A 22,461-nucleotide genomic window follows, 5' to 3' on the forward strand; every position below is an offset into this window, starting at 1 on the left:
CTTTTTTTGTCATAGCCAGAACCTGGAAACAACTGAAATGCCCCTTGACCGAAGAATGGATAAGGAAAATATGGTACATGTACAAAATGGAGTACTACACAGCAGAAAAAAAATAACGACAGCTTGAATTTTGCAGGAAAATGGATGGAGCTAGAAAACACCATTTTGAGTGAGGTAACCCAGACACAGAAAGACAATTATCATATGTACTCACTCATAAGTGGTTTTTAAACATAAAGCAAAGAGAGCCAGCCTACAAACCACAATCCCAGGGAACTTAGACAACTAAGAGAGACTTACATAGATATAATCTACACGGGAAGTAGAAAGTAGAAAAAGACAAGATCTCCTGAGTAAATTGGGAGCATGGGGACCTTGGGGGAGGACTGAAGTGGGGAGGGGAGAGGCAGGGGAGCAGAGAAAAATGTAGAGCTCAATAAAAATCAGTAAAAGAAAATAAAGCCTTATTTTCATATATCTTAACATTTTTCAAGAATCAAGTTATAAACTTACTGGATTTATGGGCATTTGCATATATAAGGTCCATATAACATTTAAGAGACTTTTTAAATAAAATTAACTATGATTACTATTTCCATCATGCATTTTTGGCACCAGTATCTAGATCCACTAGTCTCCTTTTGAGGTACAAAATCTGTGAATCTAGAGACGGTTTAGTTCAACTGGCTACGTTTTTCAGCAGAACCCTATTCTTAGTGAAGATTTACCCACATAGTTCCTACCTTCTACCAAGGAGAAAGAGGCTCAATAAGATGGGCAGTAATCATACCCAGTAACACAGGTTTCAAGCAGAAGAGAGAAAATTCTGTGATTTCCCCCAAAGCTCTCCCTGGTAAAGAGAACCTAGAAATGTATTGTGTTCCCTGAGTCTGGGGAGGTTAAATGTAGGTTTCAAGAAAATACAGTTCAAGTGGGTCAGAGGCAGGCTAGGGCAGGCCATGAAGTAAACTCGAAACAGCTAAGATTTGAAAGGGACTGTTCTAAATTTGCTACTCAAGGCAGAGATCATTGTAGCCCGCTGAGCCCCAGCCTGTTCCTAGGACAGGAGTGAGGTTTCCATGATCATGAGTATTTAAGAGAGCTATATCTCATTCTTTTTGTTTTTTTGGTTCTCTTCTCTCCACCCCACCCCCACAGGATTTCTCTGTAGCTTTGGAGCCTGTGCTGGGATTAAAGGTGTGCTCCACCACTGCCTGGCTGCTATATCCCATTTTGTCCCACAGGATGATAAAGGGAATCCACAGGTACCATGGAGCAAAGGTTTTCAATAAAAGGCAGATAACCAGGTCAAGGGGACACAGAAGAGTGTTTGTTTCCATAGCTATGTGCTTTAGAACAGGAAATAAGCTCCATTTCCTTGAATCTTTCTTTAGGCCAGGGCCTCATTTGATTGCAAGCCTCTAGGGCAATGGCTCTCAACCCATGGGTTGTGACCCCTTGGGGGGGGGGGGTGTCACATATATCCTGTATCAGATATTTACATTATCATTCATAACAGTAGCAAAATTACAGTTATAAAGTAGCAATGAAATAATTTTATGTTTGGGGGATAGCAAAAGGGTATTAAAGGGTCATAACATTAGGAAGGTTAAGAACCACTGCTCTAGGGTTACTGCCAAATTATCTCAGCATCCTCAACCACAGTGCTTTCAAAAGGTCAGTCAATTCCTTAGTAACTGAAATAAAGTGGGTATCTTAAATAAACAAGTACACACACTATGCAATCCCCAAAATACAACACCAACAGAGGCAATGAGGTATTAATTTTTGTTTGTCAGACTGGCACCCTCTAAAAACAAACAATATATAATAATTTTATTGGGTGGGGAAACACCCCCCCCCAAATCTCCATCACATAACGGGCCCATGACTATTTGACAGGAATCCTAGGAAATGACAGAGCCCTACACTGTATACAGTGTGCTGTTTTCTTCTGATGGGTTTTTGAAGTATGCTCAGAATTATCTAGGGTAATAAAATGTCTCAAACAATAACAAAGAAACTACTAGGAGGGACTGGAAAGACGAGGATGTAAAACAAACTAAGAAAAGTACTAGATTATTCTATCTAGGCAGATCCTATATCTCTTTTCACTTTATAAACTTCAACCTCCCCCTCTCCCTTGGAATGTTCAAAGCGTTCTTTGTCTGAGACAGTGTAACAGTGTTCCTTTGTAGAGTCATTGAGTTTCTGATGGAGTCTGAGGGAAAGGATGTAATTCCAAACAAACCAGGTGTGCAGGATAACATGCTGACTGGAAGGAGCTATGCTAGGGAACCTGAGGGAACTGCAGCTCTTGTGAGGGTGGGGGGACAGCGGCTGATCAAGGACTCTCTGAAGCACAGTCAAACCTCACAACTGACATACACTTGTGCACACGCTCAGCATACGAATAGAAATGTTCACATGGTCTACAATTATTTCAATATACAGTATTAGCTTTCCTAAAATAGCTTTCTTTAGCTCAAAATCTCTTATGTCATTTTTAGTCTTTCATATATATGCTGACCTATACCTTTAATCCAATCACCCCTGAAAGCAACCAGTGGCTAAGCACATGGCAAATACTCTCTTACATTGGTTTATCCCAAGCCCCATCACCCACGAAGCCTATGCATTCACTCCAGCCCATGCTGGCCTTAGCTCACGCCTATGACTATGACATTCCTTTGGCACATATCATATGCTGCCACATACTATGATATAACTGCTTGCAATGTTGACAGCTCACTTTTTCAGGGATGATCACCAGGTCCCTTCTTGAGAGTGGAGACCATGTTATAAACAAACTGTTCTTTGTGTTCTCCATGGTACTGGGTTTATGCTTAAAAACTACTCAATAAATAGTCACAAATAAAAGCAGAGACATTATCCAGTTCACTCTCCATCTCTCTCACAGGCCCAGATGTACAAAGTCCATGGACAGGCTACACTAGAGGAAGAGGAAGTGATGGAATAGTGACTGTTCTCTTTTCTCGAACTCAGCAGACAGGCCTGACTCATAGTGATCCTAGAGGACAGGGCTTCAGAGAGGATCCCTGAATCTAGAGCGTGGGGATTCACTTCAGGGGCTTCTAAAATGTGGCATTCTTCCTTCCCTTGCTCACCCATTATGCCCACTCTGATGGCCTTCTCTATGGAAAAGGTGGTCTCAGGCACACATCTGGTACCCGCCTCCAGCTCAGGCAGTACCACTTCAACAGTGACTGCTCTAATCCTTGCTTTAGTGCCGCCATCTGTTTCTCTCATTCCGACTCCTCTAGTCCACCTGCTTTTGTGGGATGGTGTAGGAGGTTCTTCTGTCTATGTGTTTCTTTCATTGGTTGAATAAAGAAACTGCCTTGGCCTTTTGATAGGGCAGCACTTAGGTAGGCGGAGTAGACAGAACTGAATGCTGGGAAGAAGGGCAGACAGAGAGCCGCCATGGAGCTGCCGGAGACAGACAAGTCAAATCTTTCCCAGTAGGCCACTGCCACGTCGTAATATACAGATTAACAAAAATGGGTTAAATCAAGATGTGAGAGTTAGCCAATAAGAGGCTAGAGATAATGGGCCAGGCAGTGATTTAATTAATACAATTTCTGTGGGATTATTTCGGAGGTTAAGCTAGCCAGGCGGCTGGGACGAAAAGCAGGCCTTCTCTCCTTGCAACAGTGGGACACAACAATTAAGAGCTTCCAAGAAACTACATAATTTACCTACAATACTGACCATAAATTATAGTGAGTATTAAGCTATTATTTGTTATTGTCTCTCTCCTAAGTCCCCTACTATAAGAATATTAGCTCCATGAAAGCTGATCTGTTTTTGTGTCTGCTGCATTTTGAGACAGGGTCTTATGTAGCCCATGTTGCCTTTGAACTCATTTTGTAGTTACGATGACCCTGGACGTCTGATCCTGCTGTCTCTAGCTTCCATGTGCTGGGATTACAGGTTTATTCAGTGCTGGGGACTGACTCCAACGGCTTTGGGCATACTAGGAAAACGCTCTGCCAACTCAGCCACATCACTGTCCCTGAGAGCTCATGTTCATGAGCAATGGACCCTCTTTCCTCTATGTATTCCATGTACCTACTTGAGACAAAGCTGATGTCTATCAAAAGCACTTGAACAACCCAACAGTAAATGTCAATTTCCCATGGTGGGACCTGGAAGACCCCACAATGATTCATTTTTCTCTGAGAATATTCTTTTCCTCATCCACAGAAGTAGTACACTATAATAGAGTATAATCTGACAATGGTAATATATATTAAACATACACATGTATAAAACAGTAGAACCAAGTATAGTGTATATAGCATAGTAGAGTCTAATACTGGAAGTTAAAAAGCTTCACATGAGTGTAGAACTGAATCCATGATCTCCTTGCTACCATTTATACTTACACAACTTGGGGAACATCTCACTCTTTTACCCTCATTTTTTCTCATCAGTAGGACAGGAATTACATAAACTTTCCAGAAGGACCTCTGTAGGTACTCAATAAGTGGCAACCCATCCAATATATATAACATACACAGCAAGCAGGAAAAATACAGAGGTATATTCTCTACTTTTCACTCTTCCTGGCCCCATTCTAATCCCAAACAGTAAAAATCCCATGGGGAAACATGACGTGTCTATCCCGTAAATTCAACATATCCTTGACTTATATCTGGCCTTCCTTCAGAACATTGCAAAGCTATGGGAGGGCATTGCTGTGGGGGACAATGACCATGTATGACAGCCAATGGGCCTGGCTGGAGCTGGGAGATAGTTCCCAACATGTGGAGAAGGCTCTCCAACAAGTAACACACACCAAATAAAAACTTCTGAATCTTTCCAAGGAAGGGATTAATTTATCTCTGAAAGTAGCATTTTAATTAAAAATAGCTTTTCTGGGTTTATATCAAGAAAGCAATGTATCACCAAAGGTAAGTTTTAACAAGGTCCAAGGCTTTCTTTAACTTCTAAAAAGAGCCCAGCGTCACCCAGTGCCTTTCTTATCAATGCCCCCAGGTTAAAACAGATGCTGCCATTCCCAAGTGCAGGTGACCACTTGGAGTCTCCAGCCCTTTGCTCATTCATGCTCCCCGAGACTGTGACACGTGTACAGGCAACACGTGGAGGCAGCACTGCCACAGCCCTGGCTGGACTGGGAACTACTCCGTCACCTTCGCTCTCCTCTCACGGGAGCACAGGTGCCCCAGAGGGAAGAACAAGCTAACAACTAGTCATAAATGAGCGCTTTCAGTGAAGTCCGACTCAGTCTGGGAACAAACACTGACAATTAGTCCACTTAAAACTTACAACATCAGCATCATCTCATGCTTTCGTTTTTTCATTGGAAATTGTATTTTCTGAGCATAAAATAAACAACAACGGCCACAGGTCACCGAAAGAGATCCATCAAGTACTATCCCGTTTCTGGACAATTTCAACATTTTAGGTCTCACAATTCGTACTGCTGAGAAACATGGAAAAATATTAAAATTCTTAAGGTACATATTGTCTAGTATGTGTATACTTTTAAAAGATGGAAATAACTCAAATTATATTTATTATAAATACTGATGCACAATATTAGTGAAAGGCTGTTCCTACTCTGGATTTTCTACTCCCTTCTATTTTGGGGTCTGGGGAAAGCACTGAAGGATGCACGTTTGGTCCCTACTCCTTAAACATTGTCTGCTTTATACAATTAGCTAGACTGGTTCACCTTTAATTCTTTCTGGGTTCCTGCTTTTCTTTTCAAGAAAGTGATTCCAGGATCATCCTCTATTTCAGTGCTCATGCTGTCTTTGAGCCCGTTCTGCTGCTCCCATCTGTGTGGAGATCCTAACTCAAGCAGAAAGGGCCTCATTCATGCCCACAACCAGCTGTCTGTCTGTCTTCCACCTCAGTGTCACTCAGTCCTCTGTTCCTACCCACAGGGAGTGCACTGAGCTTTGGAAGTAGAGCTCCCCACAGTGGGAAGGAAGAACCCCAGGGGCAAACTACTCCTCACACGCCAGCAGCACCTAAAACAGCGTAGGCATGCGGTGTTTGCTTTATTAAACTCCATCCTCACCACTTCCTTGTGCCCAACATTTCCTAGACCCATCATTCCTATGCTGCTCAAGTCCAAGGCTTAGGGATGACAGAGGGTGTGACTACTGCAGCTTAGTTATAGAAAAGAGAAAAGAGAAAGCGATGAGCGGAGGGAATAAAGTATAGCGCTTCTTTCCCATCGAATCTTCTCTGGGTTTTAGGACTTTCCCTGACAACCTCTAAAACACAGGTGGCCTCACTCTGCTTCCAATGTTGGGGAATCACAACACACTGAATTTAAGAAGACCAACCAACTGGTAATAGATAAAACCAGAAAAGAGACGGGTTCTTAATTTAAGTTCCTACTTGTGAAAAGCTGTTACTCTCATCAACTATCAGGCAGGAGGAACGTTATAAAGAGAAAGAACGTGGGCTTTAGAGTAAGACAAATCTCTACAGCTGATTACCTCTGGGGCTTCATACAAGTCACCCATTCTGGGCTTAGATCAACTGGGTAGGAGGGAGGGAGTGAGGAGGGAATGAAGGGCACCTGTCTCGCTACTCTGCAGACTTGCTAAGAACATGAACACAACCGCAAATGCTCTGAAGGCTACTTGTCCTTTCATGGGGACCTAAGCTGTCCACCTAGGCCATCTCTGGTTAGTGTGTGGCAGCAAACAAGTAGGCAGCACTATTACTGAACTCCACAGACAGGAAAGAGACGTTTTCTACCTCAGAATTCTCAGAGTGGAGAAATCAAGTCTCCGGATTGGAAAGAAAAATAAAAAATTGAAGTGTTTAACATGTTCCGCTGCTAAAACAGGAAGAAGTGTGTTGATTACAATCAGCAGAAGGCGCAGTTTGTGTTCTCACACCAAGGGATATGTAGCACTTGAGTGATTATTTAGATTAAAGAAAAAACTTGCCTGGAATATTCAGAAAAATACCCAAATGGTTTTCTCATTTTCCAACAAGCTACATTATCCAGCCTATTTACTTTACAAAGGAGCTTTACAATAATAAGAACAAGGCTCATCTTTTGTATTATACCATCAGAAACATGAACAAAAGACATGATGGATGATGAACAAACCCAAAACTCAAGCTCTCCCCTCAGATGCTGTAGACTTCTCTATGGAACACCAAAATGTTAGTTAAATACACAAGGATCAGAACAACCCTTTCTTTCCTCAGGGTTGCTGGCCAAACTCAGTCTTAACAAGAGAACTTTCTGAACTGCACTGCAACTTCTTAGGGGTGATAAGTAACCTAGTAATAACATTAAGTTCCTAACATGAAGAGTTTTGGCAATAAAAACAGACAGTTAATTCTACTTAAAAGACGGGTGGCCCTGCCAGTGTTGTTCCCAAATGAGGTAATGTCCATGGCACTTATCTGGCCTTTATTGAGATTTAATGTCATTTACTCTGGGCTCTTTAGAACCTGCTGTACAATCTCACCTTTCCGTATGGGTGCCATTTCCTTCCACTTCAGCACTGCCATTCTGAACCTCTGGTTCTGAAATGATTAGGAAATGAACCCACATGTTCTTATTCTGCATGCCCTATAATTTGAGTCTTTCCCAGTCTCAGAAACCCAGGGATCAGCACATTTTTGTTTTTAAGGTATACTAAAGAAATACTCTGGGGTTTGATATGTTTATGTAAACATCTTCAAAGAAGTCAAAATGTATAATTCAAGAAAATGTTCAGTGAAAGAATTTGTTTTCTGATTACAAAATGATTTCCTGCTCTTGAAAAACTAACAGTTTTGTATTTACTTAGCTGGTTCTGAAGGTCCCATGGAGACTATCAGTCCTCTCAGTCCCTAACCTCTCTTTTCCGAGTTCAAGCAAGCATCTGCTGATTTTAAAGATAGTTTTATGTGTAGAAGAACTTACAGAGAGATTCCTCTCTGACTTAACTCCTCAGATGCTCTCCCCGAAGAGACAATGAAACAGTCCAAACAGAGCAGAAGACTGCACACACCTTTTCAACACGAGTGAAACAACTCTGACCAATACAGGAGTCTGTTAGACCAGCACAGTATCCACATCCAATTATGACTCCTCACCCCCAACCCACCCACAGGAAGCCTTTCATCAACACTCAGGAACAAGAACAGCTGGACAAGCCCAGAATTGGGAGTGTTTTTTGTTTTTCCATAGAGTTTTATATGACAGTCAACAAAGTAACCCTGAGAATATGGAAGGTAGCCCACATACAGAGTGGAGATCATGTCTGGTTGCTGGGCAGACCGGTGCAACATAGGGACTGCTGTGGTGGCAGGAGGCTCCAATTAGAGGCCCACACCAGTGCAAGTGGAGAAAGGAAGGAAAAACGACCCCACCCACACTACTTCTGCAAGAACTCATCAGCCTAGAGCTGCAATCTTTTATGCTTTGGGCATTCTGTCTAACTCCCTAGAGGGTACACTTTCAAGATTCTCTTCTGCTACTTTCCTTGTCATTAGTCTGTTTCCTTTGAAACAGAGGCAGAGTTAGGGGAAAAGAGACCTAGCTGTTTGACTAATCCAATGATGATCTCTGGACCTCTGAGGTTTGTCTCCAAGGCTAAGATAATCTGTGCCTGTCTTTAACACAGGAACCAAGTGAGGACTGGAAGGTGTAAGTGCTTGAGACTTTATAGTAAGAGTCACATGGGACTGGAAAGATGGTTCTGCAGGGAAAAGTGCCGCTACACAAACGTGAGGACCTGGTTTGAACACCCAGTCCCAAGGTAAACCCAGAGGCACAGCCTGTGGTGAAGAAGGGAATAACCCCCAAAGCAAAAAAAAAAACAAAAAAAAAAACAAAAACCAAAAAAACCAAGAGACTCTTCAAACAAGGAGGAAGGTGAGAACTGATATCTGAGGCTGTCCCGATTGCCACCTGGGTGCTATAGCATCACCCCTACCCTCAAATGCTTCTCCCCTACCCCCTCCCAAAAAACAGCAAAACCCTGTAATGCACACAACAGGGAGCAGATGATCTGAGGTGACTCTGAAGGGGTGTGTGTGTGTGTGTGTGTGTGTGTGTGCGCGCAAGCATGCACGAGTGGGCACTTAGGCAATCTTCTTAGAAGGCTCACAGTTTTCCATTGCTGTGATAAAATATCATGACCAGCTAACAGTCCCAGAGAGTTACGAGACCTCGATGGTGGAGTGACGCCATGGTGGTAGGAGCAGGAAGTCTCATAGCCTGCCATGAGTGACTACAGCTTCTAAATCTTCCCAAACAGTACCATCACCTGAGGACTACGCGTTCTAACACCCAAGACTCAGTACCATCACCTGAGGACTACGCGTTCTAACACCCAAGACTCAGTACCATCAACTGAGGACCACGCGTTCTAACACCCAAGACTCAGTACCATCACCTGAGGACCACGCGTTCTAACACCCAAGACTCAGAACCATCAACTGAGGACCACGCGTTCTAACACCCAAGACTCAGAACCATCAACTGAGGACCACGCGTTCTAACACCCAAGACTCAGAACCATCAACTGAGGACCACGCGTTCTAACACCCAAGACTCTAGAGGACACTTCTCATTCAAACCATCACAACCTTGAAGAAGAAATGGCTCGGAATGTTCTGTAGGCATACTTGATGGAAAAAGCATGTTGCAGAATTGAATGCACAAGATAATCCGCCAAATCAATGTACACTAATTCATACTTGAGCTATATGGTAATTAAGAAGTAGAAATAAATAAGCCCTACAAACAAATAAACTTAAAAGTTTGTGTATCAAGTTTTCACCTGCTAAGAATACACGAGAAACCAAAGTTCATCCTGCGGTGGTCTATGAAAGCCACAGAGTCACTGTACTTACTTGCAGAAGTGTCCCATGGATATGGTTTTGTCGGAAACACCGGTTAGTGCTGTTGGGAAGTGAGTCTAGTAGAGCACGGACGGTGCTTGGTATTTGGTCTATTGTAATGAAGGGGACCAGTGCACGAGCTGCCATTTCACGGGAATGGTAGATAGGCGAGCAACCACACCTGAGGAGAAATGAAAACGTAACAGCATTAATGCTTGTTTCCACATCTGTATCTTTATATATGTTTATTATTTACAGAATCAGTACTTCATTTCAAATGACTGTTCTTATTCTTTCCTTATTCAAACGATGTTTTTTTTTGTATCTATGTTAGTTTCACAGGTCACATTGCTTTTGTTAAAAATAACACTGGCATATATAATCCTATCACAGGGGAAGATAATAGCAGAAAACTGGTTTATTCATCAATGATGAACAAAGTTTAACTGGATACCTGTGAAGGGTAGAAAGTAGTGTGGTAAGTGCCGTGAGCAGCAAGACTCTCTCTGAGCAGCCTATATGCTGTTTAGAGGGATAAGATGCACTTTCGGAATGATGAGCAAACCTGAGGCAGTATAGGGACAATGATAAACCAATGATCTCCATGCTACCAGCAGTGAGAAGAGAATGGCTGAGTCAGGAAAGTATGGTTCTAGTTGGGCAAGAAAAACAAAAGGCTGTCCTAGCCAAGCCAAGCCCAGCAGTATATAAATCACACAGAGAAAAATGCTCAAGGGACAGGTGGATGTGTCTGGATGACAGGGGCTAATGAGTGACTGGACATTAAGGTTAAAGAATTGCTGGGCCGGGCCACAGTGAGGAGCATCACAAATGGTAGGCAACATAGTATGAAGCTCCAGTCACAAAGACAAGATATAAATGCCAAGGCTCTAAATCCTCACCACTGGGCTGATTAACATCTAAAGAGTGGGGATAAAAGCAAGGAACAGCCATGGACAAGTGGCATTTTGTGATGTTAACAGAGAACTGGAAAGGCAGGGCATCTATAGGCCTCTTAGCCTTGTAAACACTTAGCTCCTGAGAAGCCACACCACTGTGGGGAGTATGACTGCGAAGCTGAAAGCTTTTAAAGACACAACACAGACTGTAAGAGAAGTCCAATCTGGTAAAGTCTCAGCATAGGAAGTACTTTGCTTGAATTCTCTAGACTTCATAAAATTTTACCCACTTACAAAAGTAATCCAATTTCAGAGGTGTCATAGATGCCAAGGTAACAAGATCAGAAGACAGTAGGTTCTACTTGGCAAAGAGAGGACCTCTTAACTTTCCCCCAAAACAAGGAAATTTGCATATGGTCTTTTGGGGCCATAGCCATGTAGGTATAGGATGCAGGGGGCAGAATCATAGGAATAAATGTTTTTAGTATTTCAGAAGTACCACCAAAGTGAACCTTAATATGTGAATAAAAACAGAAAAAATTTCTAGGGTCAGAGAATTCGCTCACTTAAGGCACTCACCGCACATGCCTGGTAACCTGAGTTTGATACTGGGAACTCGTGTGTAACTTACACACACCCACACACCACTGCCCCTGCAATGCCATTTCTGTAGAAACAAAATGACTTTAAATTTCACTGGGGAACTGGATGACAATGGAGAAGAGAGAAAAACACATAAGAGAAAAACTTAGCGCCTGATACAGACTGGAGAAGTGTTGTCAGGTAGCAGAGTGGAAGGCAGCCAAGGCTACAGCAGGTAGCCAGAGAACGCCTCTGGACTTTAACTAGGTCCTGACAACTCACCCATTTTCTCACTTGTTTTTCCTTTAAAATGATTAAATGTTTAATCTGTAATTGGCAAACATAGTAAAATGTTTGTTTTGGCCCATGGGGGCAGAAAACTTCATTCAACAAAGAAAAGAAAATATTCTGAAACTGGTTTGCAACCTAATTAGCAAATTATTTCATTCTGCACAGCCACTTTCTGAAGGTTCCCAGTTCGTCCTCTACCCAGCCCCAACTTGTACTATGTGGTATAGTGTTTTATGTCACCAAAGGGCTCTTGTAGATAAATGTTTCCTTTCAAATACAAATAACCCCAACATGATTATAGATATTTAGTTTTCAATTAGGAGCAACCTTACACAAAAGAATGGCCTGCCTTCTGCAAATGATGATTTCCCAAAGGAATCTGCCGTCTATACAGGGGAAAGAATAGAAAGTGGAAAAGTTCCAAAATGTTCTGTTTCCATACCCCACTTTAGGTACTTATTAAACCCATACAACCAGGTAAACAAGCAAAACTGAAACTATCCTCAGAAAGCAACGTGCATTTACCAGGCATGCTAGTGCATACTTTTAACCCCAGCAATCTAGGGGAAGGCAGGCGGATCACTATGTAGAGTCAACTTGCTACATAACAAGCTCCAAGGCTTGATCCCTGAGATTCACATGGTGTAAGAAGAGAACCAACTCCCACAACTTACCCTCTGACTTCCACACACGTGCTGAGGCATGCATGTACCCAAACCCATACACATACACACAATAAATATATGCAATTTTAAAAAAGCAATGCCATTTCTAAAGATAGCAACTTGTAAAGTAAAATTAAATGATATTCATTAGAAAGTAATAACCAATGTAATTTCACACTTATCTAATGGTAAGTATATAAGCAGGACGTTGGATTACAGTTAGATTCACACATATGTACCTGTGTATACACACATAATACACAAACACTAAGCAAATATACACTTGCAAGTTTGCCTTGACAGTTGTTGGGGACAAGGAACTTAGAGGTGTTTAAGATAGAAAATTACACAGATGGGTTATCATTTTGCTTGGAACACTAAATTTTGTGACTGAAATATGTCACAGAAACTGCCCCTCGCTAAACATGCTCATGAATGCCAGGCAATAGTGGTCTGCTTTCCATACAGCTTGGCTCTATGCTCTTGGGAAATGGTAGCCAATAATGACCCAGACCTTCCAGGGTATCTCCGAAGGCTAGGGGAGGAGCAGTAGGTTCAGTTACAGAGTTAAAACAAAGCCTGCTCTGCACGTAGGATTTGCCAGCTTAACTACTACTTCATTTGTAATGCTTTGGAATTTGCTTTGACCCTGGACCACTGGGAATCTTCTCTGCATCTGAATTTTAATATGGTATGAGCTCTTTTGTCAAACCTTGCTGCACTGCCTCTGGTCAGGACCATTTGCTTTTATTCCTGTGCAGTTATTAAAGTGCATAGTCAGCTCTGTGCATCACATTTTCCCTTCCCACAACAAACCCTGGCCACTACCTTGTCTACTACACTGAAATGACACGGAGAGCATACAAGGCAGGAGTTAAGAACATGTCACCTCAGTGTGGATTCAAGTACTATCGCTTCGTGGTGTGGGTTTTAGGCTTAGCCAGTTTCTAAGGTTTGACTTACTTGCTAAGGCTACTGTGACGCAAGTGGGACAATAAGTGTAAAGCACAGTGCCCACCACACAGGTGGTCAGCCATCATAGTCTGATAGGTAGAGTCATGAGGACTCAGCCTCAGTGAACAAGCACACTCTCTGTTCTCTCCAGGGCTCTCTGTCCCAGCACAGGAAGCAGCCTTGCTGACAGCAAGCACACTTCATGTGCTCACAGAGGCCCACCCTTCACTTTCCACGCACATAAGTTGTAGAGAAGAGGGGGCACTGAGGTTTTCCTGGGCCAGCTGACTCTCCGCTCTCACACTTTTATTCTCCTGGCCCAGGGCTCCAATTCCTGTTCTGTTTACCCCAATGTTATTATACCAAAGATTTTTGCTCTCTCTTGTATATTGTTCTAAATCTTGCCTTCAGAGAAATAATCCTGTGTGGGTATGTGTGCATATATAAAAGAAAAACAGTACCCAATAAGTTTGAAGATCTAGATATTTTTGAATCACATTCTCAGGGAGTTCAGTGGTGGTCGAAGTTACCAGATTCTCTGCTTGTTCTTTCCTGACCCTCCTAAACCTGTTATTAATTCATCAAAAGATCTACTGCCATCTGAACTGGCCCTTTTTCTAGCCCACTCACACTGCTAGCTAGAACTTATAATTGCACTTACTCATACCTTCAATTCAGCTCATCATGAGTTTCTCCATTCAAATATATCAAATATAAATGGACATGACTTTTGGAGTTAAATTGAAAAAAATCATTTCTTGTGTTAATGAGAGAAATAAGAGCAGTAGACTCTTGCTCAACTAAAAAGTGCACATTGTCAGGTCTGATTGACTAAAACAAAACAAAACAATTATTATGTGTCTGCAGGCAAAATGTTCAGTTTAATTGTATCTATTGGGCAGCTCTTTGAAAATTAACTGAGATTGATTGATATAACAAAACCTTATGAAGAAATAAGCAGTAATAAACCACAATAGAACATTAGAGAACTGTAATGTGACTACTTGGGACCAGGCCACCATAGGCCCAAGCCTGGCCTTAAAAGACATGTGACTATGTGATCCCTCCACTCTGGTGCTCACTTACCAGTCTTTACCCAGTCTTATATGCCCCGGGCTGCTAATTTTAAGTTAAAATGGCAGCTGTACATCTCTACAGCAACACCCAGTCATATCGCGTGGCAAGGACACAGGACCACAGAGGTAATGGTGATGGCTGCCTGCATGCATACCATTCCTTTTGGTGTTAAGCAATGAAGTGAACAAATTTCCCCAAGGTAAATGGTCTGGTAGTTACATCCAAAAAGCTCTTGGAACACTACACTTCCGTTATCTGAAATTACAATTATTTCTTCAATAATGAAGGGATGCATGGCTTTTAAATGTTAATCCCTGATTCCTTGCTCTTATCAAAATATAGACAAAATACAATCTTCATATTTCATCTGAAATTTCATTTAAATAGTTTATCATCTTTTTGCCAGTAAATGCAATTTAAAACAAATATTTTGAGATTCCATCCAAGTGTTTTAGACAGCTGGGAAGGAGATTTTTCTCTGGAATACTGAGAACAGTCTCTCTCAGTAAAAGCTCTTTCCCAGTGTAGGAAGAAGGCTTTACAGCAATGGCCACACAAAGACACTGGAAAACCCCAGCCTAGAGATTTAAGGAAAAGAACTAATTTCAGTCCTTACCAAAAATAAAAATGAAGTGCTGTAAATATATAAAGATCTAACATGAACCATTTCCCTTGCCAGCCCTTCTGGAAGTTTAGTCTCCAAACCAGAGCACAGAGCTGCTCCTTGGTCTGGAGTCTCCACCCACACCAGCTGGAAAAGTATTTCCAGCTCTGCCTTGGAGGCTCACAGGCTGGGGTGAGGTCTGCAGCCCAGCTGAGGGTACAGACTCTGCAGATGGAATAAAAGCCTTTCACAACTCTCTGCTGTCTCTACAGGAGACTAGAAGAAAGATGCCTTTAGACTCTTTGGTGGGGTATGAACACAGCACCTGGGCTTAGGGTGTCTTCCTTTCTTGCAGGTAGGGAGGGGACAGGTGTAGAAGTCAGCTAATAGGCTGGTTCTCCTTGTGGTGTGTTACTGCCTGAAATTCTAGCTCTCAAAGTGATTTAATATACTTGGAACTCGCACCATCAATCTTGGAGACTGGTTCCGTGTTCATAGCAAATGACTTTTCAGGTCACAGAAGATTGAGTGATCCATTAAAGAAACCATAGAAAGGTACTAAGAGTTCACACTCTATTCTTTAATCCTACCATGTACCTGGGGAAAGGTTTAGAAAGAACTGTGTTTATTCCTACTTAAAAAAAAATAAGATTTCAAATATTCAAAAACCTAAATGTCCTCTATTGGCAAATTAAAACGATTCTGATATACAAAGTACCCTAAAACTAGTCCACCATCTGCTAGAGAAATCAGGGAAATAATTAATAAATCATAGAGAAATAAACTTTTCTGTCCAACTTAACTTTTTGAGAGCCTATTAATAATATCTGAAAAGTTATTATGAGTGGTGATTATGAATTTTATAATGTTAAAATTTGCTGGGTGATGTATGTGTACATTTATTTATTTATTATTTATTTATTTATTGGTTTTTAGACAGTTTCTCTGTAGCTTTGGAGCCTGACCTGGAACTTACTTTGTAGACCAGGCTGCCTCAAACTCAGAGATCCACCTGCCTCTGCTTCCCTAGTGCTGGGATTAAAGGCGTGCGTGACCACTGCCTGGGAGAATATTCTTAATAATGGTGATTACACAACATTTTAAAGTTCATTTCTTGCTTTTTAAAACTAATAACTTATTAATTTATACTTGCTATGTTTATTTAATACAATGGAAAATTGTTAGACAAAAGCAAATTTGAGTGATTTTCTTATTAGAATTCAAAATGAGTGGTAAAGCAGTAGAGACAGCTCTCGGTGTCAACAGCCCAGAAACTGCTAATGAATGAATATACAATAAGTGATAGTTCTAGAAATTTTGCAAAGAAATGAGCACCTTAAAGATAAGGAACACGCCTGCCATCAGAGCTGATGATGACCAACTGACTGTAATCATGGAAGATGACTCACAACTACATCAGAATCTGCCAAAGAATTCAACTCGGACCATTCAATGTTTGTCCAGCATTTGAAGAAAACTGGCAAAGTGAGACTAAGTGAATGCTCTATGAGCTGACCAAAAATTAAAAAAAGTAAAGCAATGCTGTTATTTTGTGCAATAACAATGAATCTGTGATGAAAAGTGGAATGCACATAACAACCAGTGACATCCAGCTCGGTGGTTGGCCCATAAAGCTGCTCCAAGTACTTAGACAAGGACAACATGCGCAGAAAAAGTCATGGTCACTGACGGGTGCTCTGAGGCCAGCCTGATCGACCACAGCAATCCGCACCCCAGCGAAACCCTCCCATCTGAGAAATGTGTCAGAAAGTAGAGGAGATGTTCCGGAAACTGCAACCACTGCAGCCGGCACTGCCAATTCTTCTCCAACAGTCGCTGGCCGCATACCACACAACTAGTGCTTCAAAGGTTGAGTAAATTTGCTAAAAAGTTTTGCCTCATCTGCCATATTCACCTGACTTCTTGCCAACCAGATACCACTTCTTCATGCATCTTGACAACCTTTTACACTTCCACAGGCAGCAAGATGTAGAAAGAGCTTTCCAAGAGCTCATCAGATCCTGAAGCCAAAGTTTTTATGCTACAGGATAAGCAAACTTCTTGTCTAAGACTGTTGACCATAGTAGCTCCTATTTTGATTAATAAGCCTAGTTGTAATGACGTAAAACTCAGTCTGAGACTAAAAATCTTTTTGCACCAAACTAATAAAATTAACAAAACTTGTGAGCTGAGTGGTCCACAAATGACAGTTTAAATATTTTTAAATGTAAACAGCTTGATTAATTTCCCTTATGACAAGAATTTGCAAAAATACAAGGAAAGCAAAAAGTTGGAGGCAGGTAATCTAGGTACTTTCAAATATTCTCTCTCCCCCTCGTGTGTGTGTGTGTGTGTGTGTGTGTGCGCGCGCACGCAAATGTATGGGGTTTATGCACACGTGTGGAGTAGGTCCATTTACATCTGGGTGAATGTACATATAGAAGCTGGAAGTCAACATCAGGTGCTGTCTACTTTGTTTTAGTTTTTTTGTCTGGTTTGGAGGGTTGATTTTTTTGAGACAGGATTTCTCTGTGTAGCTTTGGAGCCTGTCCTGGAACTCGCTCTGTAGAACACACTGGACTTGAACTCACAGAGATTCACCTTCCTCTGCCTCCCGAGTGCTGGGATTAAAGGCTTGCACCACCACCGCACAACAGTCTACTTCATTTTTTGAAAAAGCATCTCTCATTAGACCCCCAGACTCATCATTTCAGCTACACTAGCTGGCCAGCAATCCCCGGGTATCCATCTGTCACTGCTTCCCCAACACTGGGATTACAAGGGCACATGGCAATGCCCATGATCAAACCCAGGTCCTCACGCTTCCAGGGCCAATGTTATACGGACTAAGATATCTCCCAGCCCCCTCTCCTATTTTTAGTACTCAGATAAGCCTTCAAACAACATGATATGAATGTATGTGTTTTTCACTACAGATAGATTAGTGGGAACATGTACAGAACAATGAGTCACCAAATGAATATAACCACAGCCAAATAGAATGCCCTGTGCCAGTTTCCTTCTGTTGTGATTATGGGTGTGGAATCCTTAAGAAGCAATTTATCCCACTAATTCCAATGGTTGGAACTCACATTTACAGATCTCATTCACAATAAACTGGCAGCATAAATGTATTTCCTCCTGTTCAAACTACTGTTGCAAAAAAAAAAAAAACCAAAAACCAAAACCTAAAGGTTTCTAATGTACTGCCCTTAAGGAAAGCACATCAGTCGCAGGACTTTGACCCAAAGTCACTCACAAACTGCAGACTTTGTAGCCCAGGCCAAACAATGGTTTATGAAGAACATATATCAAAATGGGGCAGGCCACACAAAGGATGTGACGATGGCCTCTGCTGTCCTCTGTTATTATTAATCACCTCGGTTCAAATCATCTAACCACTCACAGCACTGTATTTGCTCATGTACATAAACCAGTTCTGAAAATGTTCAAGAATGGAAAACTTTAACCTTTATAGTGACATGTACGGATACACTCAAGTCTGGGCATTAGCAGAGCTTTAAGGGCTCAGGAAAAGGAAGCACACACACTTAAGTGACCATTTTAATGAAGAGAAACAACTATAATGCTTCTTTGGTGACATAAATAAGATGACAATGAAAAGATGCAAATTAAAATATTAATATCTGTACCAGCTATGGGGCCAAAGGCAAGTTGCATAATATCCCTTCATGCTCTCTGCATCTGATCTTCTTCTGAAGAGGCAGCGCTTTGTATCTTTGTCTCCCTCCTCCCCCACTTAGGCATCTCTCTCTCTCTCTCTGTTCCTCTATTTCTCTCTCTTTCTCTCTTCCCCCCCATACTCCTACCCTCCCAATATCCACTAAATAAACTCTCCATAGCCCCTCAAGATAATAACATCCCTTCACATCCTCATCTGTAAAAGATACTAAGAATAATTTCTTAAGGGCCATCCAATAAAAAATCCTATAAATCAACAGGCATTTAAACATTATGGTTGGATACTATCTTTTTTTTTTAAGTTCAACATTATCTTTAGGATCTCTCTTGACTTGTTCCATTGCTTAATCTCCTAACAATATTGATGCTGATAATAAAATTTTTATGCCTAACACTGACCACACTCAACCTTTCTATAGTCAGAGCCAGTTTCCCTTAGCTCAGACCTCTGTCGGAGTTGGAAACAAATGACCAGTGTTTCCTACAGAGGAAAGCCCTTCATCAACTCTACTGGAATCCTCTCATTAAAGCACCCCTCACTCTTCCCAAGGCCACAGCAACCCCATGACCTTTACTCATCTAGAGTCTTTTAGAATCTGGTGATTATTTTGCCTCTACAGAAAGCTACATGAATCTTCAAACTACACCAACTAAACGCCTGGTGCTCCTGCTGGAAGAGAGAAAGTGGAGCATTTCTTTTAATATGATTATTGCTCTCTGAGACTGCAGCTTGTTTTTGCTAAAGCTAATTAATGCCCCCAAATAACCTTCCTTTTATTTCCTAGCAACAATTCAAACTGAAATCATTAAGAATGAATCTTTAAAAACCAACTACATGGAAAGGTTTGAAAAGTTCCAAAAAGTTGCATGATTTTGGCCTAGAAAAATAGTATGCAACAGGAACAGTCTCATCTCCACAAAAATGTTCCTTCTGAATTAAATAAACTGAGTCACATCTCCACAGACCTATAGTACTGCTAACAGACTACTGCTAGCCCTTTAAAAACACCCTAGGAAAAGTTTTATATGTTTGTTTGCATCCAAACCTATGCTTAGAATATAGTAGCACAGCAGCCAGAAAGTACTTCCTTTGGCATAATTACTCTTTCTTGCTCCAATTTAACTTCGTTTTTCTAGTTCTACATGCCAGGGAAATAAATTAATTTATGCCTAAAAAACTAGTCCAGAATATATTTAGAAGAAAAAAAAAAACAACTTAAAAAAGTTGAAGATGTGAAGATGCTCACCATGTTGAGTTACTCGAGAAACTAAAAGTACATTATATGGTGGTATGAAAATGTGTTCATGTAACCTAATGTCATACACGATGAGTCAACACCAGTGAAGGTGATATGAGTTATTAATATATTTAGTAATAATGATCTACCACTACACATTTGAGAAATACTAAATGAAAATGACTGTGTTTACTGAGGCCAGGGAGATGGCCCAGTGGTTAAGAACACTGTCTGCTCTTTCAGAGGACCCAAGTGGATTTCCAGCACCAACATGACAGCTTGCAATCATCTGTAACTCCAGTTTTAGGAATCTATCGTTTTCTCTGATCACCAAGAACACTAGGCATACATGTGATGTAAAATATACAAGCAGGGAAAACATTCATACATATGGAATAAAGACAAATAAGTTTTAAAAGGGGAACAAAAACAGAAAAAAAAACCCCAAAAGCTGAGCAGGTGAGGTATGCACCTTGCCCACTATTACACTTGGCTGGTGGGAATGTAAAATGGTTCAGGAACTATGGAAAACAAGTTTTCAGCTTCTTAAAGTTAAAGCAACCACATAGCCCTCCCATTTCACTCTCATGTATTTAATCTAGAGAAGAAATGAAAGCTAATATCCATACAAAGACTTGTACATGAATGGGACTTCCTAGCAACTTATAGCTAAATTTTTAGATAAAATAAATGTCTATCAAGAGTTAAAGAAGTAAACAAATTGTGGTGGATCAGTATAAGAGAATCCCACTTTACTTAATAACATGGCTGAATCTCAGAATATGCAGGTGGATGCCGAGTTCTCTGGCAAAAAGGACGGCAGCAGAGAAGGACCTGCTGGACTTTCCCTGGGGCTGGGCAGGATAGTGAGTGTCAAAGACTCAGACCTTCCCCCTGGCCACCAGGGAGAAACACACGTACAATGAGTCAGGAGTCTATGGAAGCAGGATCTCGCTTTATTGCATCAGGCAGGAACTTACATAGGGCTGAGAGGGGGTGGGAATCTTGGGATGAATTGAGGCAGAGTAAGTAATAAGGGCCAATAATATCCTGCCACATTAGCAGTGGCTGGGCAGAGGTGGGTTTAGGTCAGTCTGCCCTGCGTCACTCACTCATATGGGGAAGTCATGGCTTCCAGGTCTCCAAACTCAAGCTAGGCTCAGGAAGTTACAGTGGGCCTCATGCCCAGGCCTAATGAGGCCCAGCAGGTGGAATGCCAAAGAAAATAGAATGTATGCAGTATGATTCCCATTTTATAAAATTCTAGAAAATGTAAGTTAATCTATAGTGACAGAGAACAAAGCTGACCACTGTCAGATGTCTGGGGGGGGGGGGTGTTGTGTAAGGATTACAAAGGATGATAGATATGTTCACTAACTTTATAGTAGTGGTAGCTTTATAGGTATATAAATTATCAAATTGCACACTCTGAACATGTGCAGTTTACCAGTCAGGTATTAATTTGTTTTTAAAGAACATCTTCATTAGCCTTTAATCCCAGTACTTGGGAGGCAGAGGCAGGTGGATTTCTTTGAGTTCAAGACCAGGTTGGTCTACAGAGTGAGTTCCAAGATAGCCAGAGTTACATACTGAGACTCTGTCTCAAACAACAAACTTAAAGGAAAAGTTTCTTGTTTCCCTTCTCTTAAGTGTTTTTCCCCCCAGATTAAACAAGCCTAGTCAATTTTTCAACTTTCTGACCCAAATTAACTTTTCCTTGTGATCAGTTTTTTAAAAAATAAATATTAAAGGCTAACAATCATATAAGAACTAGGACTATGTTCTCAATATTGCACAGAGGAATTCAGCAAAATCAACTTAACAAATTCACAAAGGAAGGAAACGGATCAGCCAAGATTCAAAATTAAACTGTCTAGCTTTACTCTACAGCATGTATCAACTGCAAAGTGAGTGTGTCTCAGTTTCTGACACAGGTCTTGAACCTGAGAAACTTGTCTTAGCCTCAAACTTGTGGATCGCCTGTCTTACTCTCCCTAATGGCCTTACAATTACATGTCAGCCTACAGTATCCAAGGTATTTTTACCACCTCAGTACTGAATAATGATTATACAAATGAAAATTAATTAAATTGTTATTTTAAAATATACATTATAAACTATTCAATTAAGTAGTTTCAATTTTGTTGGGACAACTATAATAAACTCATCTGCATATATGATATTTTCTATGTGATTATTAAGGTAAAACAGATGTTTCTCTCCACTTTGAATTTATTAAGTCTTCTTTCTAATACCTTGAACAATCAAAAACTCGACTCATATCATAGTGAAAAAGTACTTTTCAGTTCCTAATAATTCAAATCATTCTAAATTCTGGGAAAATTGAACCAAGACCAGCATCCTATTAATACATCCTAAATGAATGCATAGTGAATGCAGATTGCTGTGTACAGTTCAAACAGAACTGATTACACATGCGCATGGCCTGGCCCCAATAAAAAGTGTATTAGTATTACAAGCATACAGCCACAGTGGTGGTATCTTTGTTCAGAAGCATGCTATATCCCTTCATCACTGAAGCATCCTAATACTTAATTATGATGCTACTAATTATCAGGGGCATCATATTA

General features: G+C 41.0%; 1 protein-coding gene across 1 annotated transcript in view; it reads right to left on the reverse strand.

Moving 5' to 3' along the window:
• Window positions 1-22,461, reverse strand: part of Thada (THADA armadillo repeat containing) — a 302,624-nt gene that overhangs the window by 126,568 nt on the left and 153,595 nt on the right. Inside the window, exon 29 of the mRNA XM_075955218.1 lies at window positions 9,871-10,039. Within this exon, the coding sequence (XP_075811333.1) occupies window positions 9,871-10,039 (169 nt within the window). The remainder of the gene's footprint in view (window positions 1-9,870; window positions 10,040-22,461) is intronic.

The sequence above is a fragment of the Microtus pennsylvanicus genome, chromosome 21 (genome assembly GCF_037038515.1).
Source record: "Microtus pennsylvanicus isolate mMicPen1 chromosome 21, mMicPen1.hap1, whole genome shotgun sequence".
Taxonomy (NCBI): Eukaryota; Metazoa; Chordata; class Mammalia; order Rodentia; family Cricetidae; genus Microtus; species Microtus pennsylvanicus.